Here is a 13,728-nt window from a genome sequence, read left to right on the forward strand (position 1 = left end):
GGAGTTAGTTTATTATTTTGTGTGTACTGACCAAGAATACGCTAAATGTTGCTAACAAAAGTTGTTTAATTGACCTTATACTCAAGTATTTGTTCAAAATGTTGTTCGAAATTTCCATCTGAACAAACTATTTTAAAATTGTTATGTTCCCAGTATGCATTGCAGCTTGAAATACAGCCGAAAGTTGAGACAAATTGTACACAAATTAAATTAAAAGTGCAAAAAAAAAAGCAAACTATTTACAAGATGCACACCATACAAAGAATTTAATATGCAACATAGTGAGGTCTAGTCATACTATTTTATGAAATGTTTATTGTTCCGTACTGTATCCTGTCTCACATAGTACTTTTTGTAAAGTATACTACAAAATGTGGATGGTGCTATATATTTATTGCATTTAATTGCATATATTTATATATATTTACACTACAGTTCAAAAAAGCCGGGGAAAAAATGTTTATGAAAGAAGTCTCTTCTGCTCACCAAGGCTGCATTTATTTGATCAAAAATACAGTAAAAACAATAATATTGTAAAATATGATTACAATTTCAAATCACTGTTTTCTATTTGAATATATTTAAAAATGTAATTTATTCCTGTGATGCAAAGCTGAATTTTTATACATCATCACAAATCATTCTAATATGCTGATTGGCTGCTCGAGAAACATTTCTTATTGTCAGTGTTAAAAACGATTGTGTTGCTTAATTATTTCTGGGAACCGCAATACATTTTCATTCAGGATTCTTTAATAAACAGCTAATTAAAAAGAACAGAATGGATTTGAAAATGTTTGAACATTATGAATGTCTCTTTTGATCAATTTTGCTGAGTAATTTTATATATATATTTTTTTTATTCTGTTGACCCCAAACTTTCAAATGGTAGTGTATATAGAATTATTATATTATATATTTATGCTTAATTTGAATTGCTCGTGTGCTGTTTGAATAAACACTCTGTGATTGGAAAGCTGTTGGATTGATTGTGAAATTGTTCAAATGGAAAAAGCTGCTTTAACTTTATACTGTACTTGTGTAACATTAAAGTGTCACATTGCTGAAGGCGACGAGTATAATAACAATAATATGAATATGAATGCGGCTCCTTCATGATTGAGCTGCTGCATTGAGTTCATGAACGTTTATGGACACACAGACTATAAATCCCCAAGCTAATCTGTGCCGGTGTCCTGCTGTGTCACTGCTCTTTATCCTCTCGTTCCACAGAGACCACATTACAGACCCACCGCTGTTTACCTTCCTCCTTACTCCCGCCTGTCATCGTCTCGGCTGCGTCTCTGTCCCCACGGCACGTTAAACGGTGTTTTAGTGAGCTAATAATAGAATAGGTTACGCTTGTCAGCACTTCAATGTTTCAACGAGAAATAAAAGTGGCCTAATGCTGCAGTTTCGTCAAAAGGCCACACTTATACAAGCGAGTGGCTTTCACACTGACACATGAGCTTCTGGCCCTCCATTAGCTGTGTAAAGATGTTGAAGTTGAAAGGTCCGTGTACTTTTGCGTCCATTCCTTTTTCCTTTTTTTAACCGGTAATTGAAAAACGAAAAATTAACGGTTGTTGTATTTTTAAAACGCAAAGTTGAACACCAAAATATGAACTGTACACCAAATGCTGCGCAAAAAAATAAATATTGACGTATTTTCAGACTTTTGTTTATGAGTTTTTGCCCCTTTATTAAACATTTAAAATATTCACAAATTAATATGGAAAAAATTTCGATTTTAGCCTACTGGTTTTCTAAGGCCAGATTAGAACCCGGAAATTATATTTTTCCCGCAATGTTAAATGATAAGAGCCATGTCTACAGAGAGGGGATTTCTGACATGATTTTAAAACACAAACACACACGGACATTGCAGAGCACCTCGGCGAGGAGTGTGAGACGATGTTGTGCCAGTCATTGCCTGAGACGGGAAGTTTCTGACTCTCAGCTGGAGAAAGCTGTATCCTACAAGAAGTAACTAATAAAATACAGTAATGCAATTTCAACGTAATATATGTTATATAGGCTAATAAAGGCTATGTGACTTGTGGTGTTATCTCGACAAAGCTGTATGCATCACGGTAGTACTCATTGTCATTTTCGGGTGTGACATGTCCCTATAAATGCAACTCTCATGAATTGAATTAATTAATTACATAAAATCATTATCCAGAAGTTAAAAAATATATAGCTTACTGTGTATCAGCAGTTGATGCTATGCTTTAGTGACATCTTTTTCTCATGATATAGCCTAGCCATGGGTATGCATTTTAATGTTTCTGCTTTGAGTCTTATAGGCCTAAATTACAAAAATCTAATTTTTTGTGCAAAAAAAAAAAAAAAGTCTACGTGAATAATGATATTTGATGTGTATTTGACTCGGGAGATGGCCAACATACACTGCCGGATGGCAGGTTTAAACAAATCTGATTACACAGTAACCTAGCGCACGCAGACGTTGGTATCGCGCATCTTATTTTGTTCACAATGATAGTTAAATGCAATTTTTATTAAATTTGAATAAAACTTGAAAACAGTGCTTGAACCAACTCCGCTGAGAACTAATAGGCCCTATAGGCTTGTGTGTTGTAGCTAGTCCATATCCTACACCCGGTTTCACAGCTAGTCCCAGACTAAAATGCATGTTTAAGCTGTTTTAACTGAAAGCAACTTGCACTGAGATATCTTAAATTAAGTCAGACAGAGTCTTGAGATCTTTTGTCTCGAGATGCACACCAGTAATGTTTTTTTTTTCTTGCTTTCTAAGGCACGTTTATAAAATCTATACTTACATGTCCTAATTGAACTAAGGCCTAATCTTGGCTTAGTCTGAGCCCTGTCTGTGAAAACAAGCCATTGTGTTCCAGTTCATTAGTTTCATCACTCTACAGGCAGGACCAACCAGCGGTCGTAAGTTGATGACCGGTTATTTGGCAGCAAAGGGAATTCGAGCCGCAGAAAGTCGGGTTGGACAATACATCGACCATACCATGATGTGCGCAAATAAAATGCAGAAATAAAACTAATTTTTTGTATGTCAAGTATTTGATTTTCAATTAAATAAGCATTGTATATAAGGAAAATAAGTTTGTATGTGAATTTTTTTTCACCAGTCTAAAAACGAATAAAGAAGAAAGCATGTTTTTCGTTTTCAATTATGAGTTAAAAAAGGAAAAAGGAATGTACGCAAAAGTACACGGATCGTGAAAGACATTGCTTGCATTTATTAATTATATGTTTACTTGTCCCAGCGTTGACCTAGGGTCGTGAAATATTCGGTTGAATTTCATGAAATGTCAAAATAAACAGGACAAAAAATAATTGTGTTTTTCTCACAGTCAAAATGAAAAAACATGGAAATATAATGAAAATTGAAAAATGTTAATAAAATAATTTTAAACGATTTTAAAAAATATATAATAATTGAAAATTGAATAATACAATTAATAAAACACAGACAATTCTATAGTTACTTTAAGTTTTGCTCAGTTCATTTAAATGTTTAAATGAAGTGCAATCTCTAGAAAATTAAATAAAGAATCTTGAATGGCTGGAAACATCAAGGACATTCATTGGTCAAAAGGTTTGGGGAAACTTATTAAAAAATAAAGTCTATTTTTAGCATTTATTTGGAATTATGACTCTATTTTAAGTGTTTAGTATACTTTTTTAAAAATCTATTTAGCTTTCATTTATATTTCCGTTTTCTTTATTTAAACAAATCTTAATTTTTTTTCTTCTGTTGACTCTGGGGTCAAATATGAGCCTGTTGTTTTATGAGGTTCCCTTCTTTAAATGATTAACCTCCCAAAGAGTGTCGTGTTGAAGTCATAAATGTCGTTCATAAGTGTGTGCTTGCGGCGATCCAACAAGTGTCATCCTGTGGCAGACCACCCTACCTCTGCAGAGCGAGAATGTGCTTTCTGCCCGCTGTAATATGCTTTAATAGCTGCTTTCTGATGATTTGTTCCGGCTGGAAGTGCAGCTGGCTTCACTGGCCCCTCGGGCGGACACTTTTAACAGCGTGCTTTATGTAATGGAGCGCCGAGCCGGAGTCGTTTGCTTTATGGCGGAGGGAGGTGTGAGAGCGGAGAGTGTTAATAGTTGAAACCTGTTGAGAATAGATGGTTTTTGATTGGTGATTCTGGGCATGCTTGTTGTAAAATTGTGTTGGAATACTATTCTTATGATATATGTTTATATATTTTTTTCATTATCAGGAGTACTTGGATGTTCTGGGACGGCCGATGGTGCTGGCAGGCCAAAGGGCAAAACAAGTGCAGTGGACCAACGTTTACCAGGATGCTCTGGTATGGAAGATTACCATCATCTTCATCATCTTCATCATCATCAGCAAACTCAAAATTGCATTTTATAGTTTCAAATATGGCCAATTCATAGGTCTGCCCGGACTCTGAAACCACTTGAATTGTGTGTTTGTTTATTACAAGTTAAATGAAACAATTAAATTAATATTATAATCAATAGTTCATTTTATAGTTCAAAATAGCATGTTGACAGTAAATTCAAAATTAACATTCTATTGCATTTTTATTGCACAATGGGCTGTCTAATTCACAAATCAATCAATCAATCAATCAATCAATTTTTGTGATTCTTTTAAATGAATCATTTGGTGACTCAATATGAATAGAACAATGGACTGAATCGGTCAGATGACTCACGAGTCAGAAACTCTTTAAAATAAATGTTTAGTAAAACTAGCCAACTTACTGACTGGTTGTTCAAATGATAAAGTGTACTTAAATATACATATGCTTATGCTGCTGAAATAAGTTGGTTACACTTTATTTTAAGGTGTCCGTGTTACAGTGTAATTATACATTTAAATACTGTCTTATAATAATTAACTACATGTACTTACTATAGACCTTATGCGCCAGAGAAACGAGGGCGCCGCCATCTTTAGAAAATTGTCTTTTAACTTCCGTTTTTGCGGTCGCTCTGTATATTTCTATGGCATTGCTGTCCAGGAGTAATTCGCTTTTGAAGTGAATTTACTTAATGTAAAGTTAATGAAAGTGATCATTAGGACTGTAATGTTTAAAGCCGATGTCTTAACAAATGTCAGTAGACCGGGAAGATTTTAAAACGAGCCGTTCATCCATAAATACGCAATATCACTGTGAAAATACAGACCGGAAGTCAAAAGACAACGAGCGCAGCGCTGAAAAGAGGCGGGGCTACATAAGGTCTATAGAGTAAGGGTTTGGTTTAGGGTTAGTTGCATGTAATTATGCATAATTTATAGTTATTACTATAGTAACTACATGTCACACGTGTAACAAGGACACTGTAAAATAAAGTGTTTCCAATCAGTTTTGTTTATAAACTGTTGAAGTAGAAATGTTTGGTTTTGTTTAGCACGTTTGCAGGAACTAAATCCTGTAGAAACACACAAACACATCCCGTTATTCATTGATTTGAGACTGAGAAACAGTTTCAGATTGCTTTGTTAGCGGTGGCCACTGACTGTGATATTGTTCATTCTTTGTTTTATTACCAGACTGCACAAATTTGAATCTCCACAGCTAGTTTGCTTTGTCATTGACCATATAATTTTACTAGGAGTTGGACGGCGGTTTATATGAGGCAGTGTTTTATTCATGTGTGCAGTGTACTGTGAGATCCTTCCTCTAGTTCACAGCGAAAACAACAAACATTTGATGTTTCTGTATTTGTTTTTACAGGGTTTAGGTCTCGTCATTACCGGCACAATGCCCGTCTTCAATCTCACCGCTGACGGGGACTCTAAAGTAAGTCGCGAGCAGCTTCCTGTAATTGAACTGCTGGTAATTTGTTTTGTATACCCTGCAGGACGAAACAAATGTTGCATTATGGCGTTTTTGCATTATTAGTATGATCACGTTCCACTTCTAATTCTTAGCATGTTCCCTAACTGACATTGACAAACTGTTTGAGAGCGGCTTGTTTCACAATGTTGAATGCATATTGAACAGGGCTTGACTTTGAAGACACACCAGGCCGTTTGACTTTTGAAGTTTTATATGTTATATTGTTACATTTATTTTACATTTATTTACTATAATAGCCTGGAATGAAGTTGCAATCACTTTTATGATATATGAACATTTCCAGGTGAAACCATACTTTGAATATTGTCCGTTTGGCTAGATGCTGCCGAACTGAATCTGTAGCGTTTGTACTTGTGCATTGATTGATGAGTAATTTCCATTAGTCCTGGCAGTGTGACTGATAAATGGAGAGTGCATTATAATTCTACACATCGCAGGCCATCACATATGGCATATTTTTCTGAAGGCACATTCATTCCTCTACTTATTTGTCCCTTCAATTTATGTCGTTTCCAGATGCTTTCTTGCCAAAACTATATTTCTTTCTTTTTTTGTGACTTTGACAACGTCCATGATAACTATGATACAACAACTCAACATTATGTATAACATAAAAATGAAGAAATGTGCTTGTCGCAAAAACAGTGCACTCTCGAAGCATTCATCCATTTTTGTTTTTGACTCCTGGCTGTTAGCTTACCTGTAGTTTTGTCGTACATCAATTCTGCCCCCTTGTGGTCCTTTTCATTGCATCTTTTGTTTCCTTCTGGTTTCTTTATTTCAGAATCAGTTGATTCTCGGTGTCATGGGTGTAGACATCGCCCTCAATGAAATTAAAGAACTCACACCGCGGTATAAAGTAAGTGAAATAATTATTTTTCAGTCCCTTTTCTTTCAATCATCAGTCAATAATTAGTGTGTCTGTTCCCAGCTTGGAGCCAATGGTTACACGTTTGCCATAGATCCCAATGGATACGTGCTGCTACACCCCAACCTACAGCCTAAGGTGAAAATCATTTGAGTTTCTCACTTGTTTATAGATCTTAAATTTTGCCCTAAATGTAGTTATTCTCTTGTTTTCTTCCTGCCTTAAATTTTTAATGACATGTTTATCATGTATATAATTTTTTTTTTTCCCTGATGGATTTGTATAGATCATTAACTTCAGAGAGCCGGTCACATTGGACTTCTTGGATGCTGAACTTCCAGACATCAACAAGGAGGAGGTGAACATCTCTGAAACAAGTTCTCTCCTGCAAATATGCCAAATACATCATTAAAATGCCATAAAGTAACTAATCGGACAACCTGTCCTTCGTGAGATTTAGCCCAGTAGGATGTGTTTCTGGAAAAAAGATTGTTTTCTTTTTATTAAAATTTTGATGGCATTTAACCATTTGAGGTCAGCAATATTATTATTATTATTTATTTTATTTTATTTGGGGGGGGGTCTTTTATTCAGCAAAGATGATCAAAATTGATTGATCATAAATGACAGCAAAGACATTTTATAAAATGACCAAAATAAATGCTTGTTTGGACTTTTGACTGGAGTAATGATGGATCACAGGAATAAATTATATTTTCAAATAGAAACTGCTATTTTAAATTATAATATTTCACTATATTATTGATATTACTGTATTTTTTATCGAATAAATGCAGCTTTGGTGAGCATACGAGACTTCTTTCAAAAACATTAAAAAATATAAAAAAACTCAACGACTACCTAGAAACATTTTAAATCATTTTAATGTACTAACATGTGATCCTAGAGCACACTGCAAAATATTAATACACAATGAGCTTATTAAAAATCTTTTATCCTTTCCTAGATCCGTCGTCAAATGATTGATGGCAAATCTGGACAGAGGAGATTCAAGACACTAGTAAAGTCTGTTGATGAGGTGAGTCACATGACCTCTTACTAAAAATAATGTGTGATAGTGTGCTATTTTAAATAGTGTGATATGTAGTGAAACTCTTGCGGTTGTTTGGTAATCTGCTGCTCTCTGTATGTGTATTTTCAGCGCTACATTGATGAGGCCCAGAGGACGTACATATGGAGTCCAGTGAGTGGCACAGATTACAGGTATGAATATGACACGCTCGCTCAGTCATGTTTCTGTTGATGTCAGTCACTTTGTTTCTACATCCTCTCGGCTACTTTAAAAGTATAGACTGTAAAACATTCAATGCCAAAATGAGCAGTATGGTTCTATAAGTTGATCTTTATAGCAGGACATTTTGGATATTAGCAATTATTCCAATGAATTTACATATTCTGTGCATGATATTTTCCATTATAAAGCACAATATAGGGCTTTATAACTCTTTAAAATTGATTGATTTTCTTCTTGTTCAGAAAATGTTCATCCTCCTCAGTAGATCAAACTTTCAGCTGTTTTTCTGGTTATGTAATATAAGGGATTTTTGGATGGATGGATGGATGGATGGATGGATGGATGGATGGATGGATGGATGGATGGATGCGTGGGTGGGTGGGTAGATGGATGGATGGATGGATGGATGGATGGATGGATGGATGGATGGATGGATGGATGGATGGATGCGTGGGTGGGTGGGTAGATGGATGGATGCGTGGGTGGGTGGGTAGATGGATGGATGGGTGGGTGGTTGGGTGGGTGGATGGATGCGTGGGTGGGTGGGTAGATGGATGGATGGGTGGGTGGGTTGGATGGGTGGATGGATGCATGGGTGGGTGGGTAGATGGATGGATGGGTAGATGGATGGATGGTTGGGTGGGTGAATGGGTGGATGGATGCGTGGGTGGGTGGGTGGATGGATGCATGGGTGGGTGGGTGGGTAGATGGATGAATGGGTCGGTGGTTGGGTGGGTGAATGGGTGGATGGATGCGTGGGTGGGTGGGTAGATGGATGGATGGGTGGGTGGGTTGGATGGGTGGATGGATGCATGGGTGGGTGGGTAGATGGATGTATGGATGGATGGATGTATGGATGGATGGATGGATGGATGGATGGATGGATGGATGGATGGATGGATGGATGGGTGGGTGGGTAGATGGATGGATGGATGGATGGATGGATGGATGGATGGATGGATGGATGGATGGATGGATGGATGGATGGATGGGCGGGTGGGTGGATGGTTGGATGTGTGGATGGATGGATAGATGGATGGATGGATAGATAGATGGATGGGTGGATGGATGCATGGGTGGGTGGGTAGATGGATGAATGCGTGGGTGGGTGGATTGATGAATTGGTGGGTGGGTAGATGGATGGATGGATGGATGGATGGATGGATGGGTGGGTGGGTGAATGGGTGGATGGATGGATGGATGTATGGGCGGGTGGGTGGGTGGGTGGATGGATGGATGGATGGATGGATGGATGGATGTGTGGGCGGGTGGGTGGGTGGATGGATGGATGGATATATGATTGATTGATTGATGGATTGATTGATTGATTGATTGCTGCTTTTGTGTCTTTGAAAGTGCCAGATATGATCATATGCAGATGATTTTGAACTTTCGCTCTCTGTCCCTGCAGTTTGGGTTTAGTTCTGCCGTCCTACAGTGAGAACCACATCAGGGCCATCCTGAGCGACCAGATCCTCCAGGTCCAGTGTAAGTACCAGAGGCTGGCTAACTCATAGCCTGCTCACCTTTCTTTCTTCCCAAAGAGACTTCCAGCTCCCCCTCTCTCGCCCCCTCTCGTCCAATCAACGGAAAGCCCCTCCCCCTCCCCCCTCTCTGACATCACAGCAGCGTCGGGTCCGGGTCCTCGGCGTCCCGTTCCAGCACTGGGAGAGCGAGAGTGGACGTGTTCTTCTGTGAAACCCCACCCTACCTCTTCCCTCTTCCCTCCTGTCCTCATGCTGTTCTGTACCGAGGTGATTTTTCTTTCCCTGCACGGATGAAAAGAAAAAACCCTCACTAAAAACCAGAGAGGTGAAAGCTGTGGTTTTACTGTGTTTACTGAGTTGAAAATAATGGTGACCATGTGCTATTATTTTTCCTTTTGCCAAAACATAAAAAAATGCTCTCGTCTTCTCTCTCACATTGACGATTCTGAAGCATCTTTTGTCTGGACAGGTTTTGTTTTTTTGTTTTGTTTTTTTGTTAGCGAGATGTGAAAAGAGGCATGCTTTTGCTTTTCACTGTGTGCTTTATATGTTCAGTCGTGTTTATTATTTGCTCTGATGCTCACTGTGCTGTATTGTTTGCCGGCAGCTTTGGAATCAGTCAATAAATAAGAAAAAACGTATCCCACAATGCCCCCTGATGGGCCATTGTCCCTCACTGGAGATGGAACGCCTTTGGTTTTCCTTTCTTTCATTCATTTTCCTTGTTTTTCGTTTGATTTTGTTTGTTCTTTCTTTATTTTATGATATTTTTGTTTGTTCTTTCTTTATTTTATGATATTTTTGTTTGTTCTTTATTTTATGATTCTGTATCTAGTCCTTTCATTTGCTCAGTTCATCTTTAGGTCCTTCTTTCTTATGTTGTTTTTTGTTTTAGTTCATTCTTTTATTCTCATTTAATTGTTTGTTTCATCTTTTGTTCATTCTTTTATTTGTTTTGCTCATCCTTTGCTTTCATTCTCTCATGTTTGTTTGTTCATTTGATCTTTAGTTCTTTCATGAATTCTTGTGTTCATGCTTTCATCTAATTTTATTTGATTTTTTGTTTGTTCTTTTGGGGGTTTTGTTCATTTTTTTTTTTTTTTTTTTGATCTCAACTTTGTTTTTATTCTATATATGCACGTTGTTTATTCTTTCATTTGTTTTTTGTTCTTTTTTCTTTGTTCATTTGATCTGTAGTTCATTCTTTCATTGTTTTTATTTTGTTTCTTTTGATCTTTAGTTTGTTTTTTGTTTTTATTTTGTTTGTTTTACATTTGATCTTTTGGCCTTTGGCCAAACTCATTGTTTTGAAATTAAGCTTTCTTTCTTTCTTTCTTTCTTTCTTTCTTTCTTTCTTTCTTTCTTTCTTTCTTTCTTTCTTTCCTTCCTTCTTTCTTTCTTTCTTTCTTTCTTTCTTTCTTTCTTTCTTTCTTTCTTTCTTTCTTTCTTTCTTTCTTTCTTTCTTTCTTTCTTTCTGCTCCAAAGCGTTCCTCTCTTCATAGCTATTGTGAGATTCTTATTTTGTGACTATATTTATATATATATATATATTCCTTTTTTCATGTTTGTCATATTATTGATATGGTGAAGGTTCATTAGCTCTGATTCTGGTCTTGTGTCCTCAGATGTTCTCTCCTCGTCTCCGTTCACTTCTCTCCGTTTACTTGTTGCATATATTCTTTGTGGCTTGTCATTCATTTTGGTTTCCTGTTCTCAGTTGTTCATTACTGTTTTGACTGACTTGATTTTACTTCTTTTGAAAAAACAATATTTTTATTCAAACAGTCATTGAATAAAATATTGTCTGTGACCCCCCTCCTCCCCTTACCCGTCCCCCCTGTTTCTTTTCTGCTCTCTCCTCCTCAGATGGATCAGACTTCAAGGGCAAGTATACACCATATTGGTCCACCACCTTTGTTACTCTACTTCCTTCCTCGTACCCTTGTCCTAAACTCCCCGCTGACGCCCACCTCCACCTGTTCCAGCCTGCTTGCCTCCTCTGTTCCTCCTGCCCGCCTTGCCTTCAAGACCCTCCTCTTCCTCTCTCTCCTCCTCTTCCTCACTCCCTCACTCACCCACCCACCCTCTTGCTGCGGCCTAGACCCACATCTTTCTCTTTTCCCTTCTCTCTCTCTCTCTCTCTCTTGGCTCGGACAGCCGTTTAAGGTCTCTCCTTGACATCCTGAAAAAGAATAAAATATGATTTTTCTCTCACTGTCAAAACGTATTTCTAATCCCTGTGTCCATTACATTTGGGAAAGTTCTCTTCCACCTGTCTCCTCCTCCCTTTTTTCTTCCTCGGTGACAGTGTTACCATCCTTAAGTTACTCAAATTGGTGCATTTACTGTCGAAATTGTCAGTTGTTGTTTGTCACAGCTAGTAAAAGTCCTACTCTAGTTATATAGATGCTGTCATTTGTTTGGAAGCATCCCCAAAGTAAGCCTTGGAAGCATTACCGTAGTATGAATTAGCAATTAGAGTAGTACAAGTATGATATTATTGTGGTCTTTGTTGAGAAGTAATAATTGATCTTTGAGTGTAGCATTTCATTGTCTGTTTGATCTGAATTTTTGGACCTAAAAATGAAAATGCAACTCCAAAACTATATGACTTTCTTTCATCCATTGAACACAAAATATCATATTGTGCAGAATGTTTATTCTGCTCCATTTCTTTTAATGAAAATATATACTTTGCAGTCCCTGGCAACCTCCAAAAAGATCAAAAGAGCATAATAAAGGGATTATAAAATAGTCCTATTACTTGTGCACTGTATTCCAGGCTTTCTGAAATCATTTAAAAGCTTTGTATGAAGGACCAAACAAAATCATTACTATTTTCACTTTTCAGTAAACATGTTTTAACTTTGATCTCGTCCCCACAAAAAGCATTTTATGATTTTGTTTTTGTTTTTTAAACTTGAAGTTTAGCTTTTTGGTGCTTGACATTGCCTGATCAGTGTTTATTTAAATGCTATTATAGTATTTATTAATATTTTGAATTAGATTTATTACTTCAAATTAAACTTATATATTTCTGTTTAATTGCCAAAGCAACACATTTTTGTAACTAAGTTTTTAATTTAATATTTATATTTAATTTAATATTTATTTTACTGTATTTAAATTAAAGAAATAAATTTGTAATAGTTTTAGTTTTAAGGCAAGGCAAGTTTATACAGTGTACTGTATTAGCACAATGCATGCACAAATGTAATATATATACTGTATGTATTCAAAGTGCTTTACACTAAAAGGAATTCAAAAAGACAACAGATATCAGATGCATAAAATAAAAAAAGTAAAAGTAAAAAATAAAAAATTTGAAATGTATAAAAAACAAATAAGGATAAAAGAAATGAGTGCAGTCAGTAGTATTTCAGGAGATTCACAGCTATTCAGATTGATATAGCTTTGGTTAACAATAACAACATTGCCCCTAATCACTATATACTTTCATTGAAGAGAATAGAGCAGTTTGAACATCCTCCAAAACATCTCCCATTGTTCTCCATATCGGTTTGAGGGTGAATAAATGATCTTGAATTTCAATTTTTTGCGTAAACTGTTCCATTAAATCTCGAAGACTGAGTAGAAATGTTGCCATACAGCTGAACACTTAAAGACAGACCTCTATGAGCATGTGATGTTGTCTTCCATGTAGCCACAGTTTATTCTTTTAGGTTTTTCTATTACTGTTTATAATGATCAGTTGAGGGACAGGAATAGGCTGCAGATGAATTTGCTAGATGGCCTCCTTTAGGTCCTTTAGGTCCTTTCCTGTTGTCTCGGTGCTGGAGCTCTTGGTATCGGCCGGTTGGTTTGTCGTCCTCCTCTTACACCCCGTGTTTTCATCAGCTTGACCCCTCTGTGCGTCTATCACCCTCCAGACTGCCACTGTGGACGTGCCGCTACGTCTTCAAAATCCCTGACCTGGAAGTGCTAGACATTGTGGAGGGAAAACTACCTGGGCACAACAGTGGTTTCATTGGGATATATACCTTTTTTTTTTACGGACTAATGTGACATTTGCTGCTTGTTTAGTTGTTTAACATCATTATTTGTTGAATATAAAGACATGCAAATGCTTCAATAACATGTAGTAGATTAAACTGGGTTGCCCTTCCTCTTGCCCTTCACAATGCTGGGCACTTTCTCCGATTGTGTCTCTGGAGCGGCTCCGCGGTGCCAGTCTGGGGTGATCACCTCCATCAGGACCCCTGTCTCACCCACTCCCAGCTAAACGGTTTGCCATGTTGATGCCTGTTG

At 37.0% G+C, this 13,728-nt stretch overlaps 1 protein-coding gene across 2 annotated transcripts in view; it reads left to right on the forward strand.

Annotated features, from left to right (window-relative positions):
* The window catches only part of cacna2d2a (calcium channel, voltage-dependent, alpha 2/delta subunit 2a), a 231,487-nt gene that overhangs the window by 196,980 nt on the left and 20,779 nt on the right, over window positions 1-13,728 (forward strand). The window contains exons 15-23 of one of the 2 annotated variants that reach the window (XM_082136344.1): window positions 4,233-4,322; window positions 5,724-5,789; window positions 6,634-6,708; window positions 6,781-6,855; window positions 7,004-7,075; window positions 7,685-7,756; window positions 7,880-7,941; window positions 9,384-9,460; window positions 11,326-11,343. In XM_082136344.1, coding sequence (XP_081992470.1) covers window positions 4,233-4,322; window positions 5,724-5,789; window positions 6,634-6,708; window positions 6,781-6,855; window positions 7,004-7,075; window positions 7,685-7,756; window positions 7,880-7,941; window positions 9,384-9,460; window positions 11,326-11,343 — 607 coding nt within the window. The remainder of the gene's footprint in view (window positions 1-4,232; window positions 4,323-5,723; window positions 5,790-6,633; window positions 6,709-6,780; window positions 6,856-7,003; window positions 7,076-7,684; window positions 7,757-7,879; window positions 7,942-9,383; window positions 9,461-11,325; window positions 11,344-13,728) is intronic. The other variant, XM_082136345.1, reaches the window with a different exon arrangement.

This window comes from Leuciscus leuciscus, assembly GCF_965113295.1.
Source record: "Leuciscus leuciscus genome assembly, chromosome: 14".
NCBI lineage: Eukaryota > Metazoa > Chordata > Actinopteri > Cypriniformes > Leuciscidae > Leuciscus > Leuciscus leuciscus.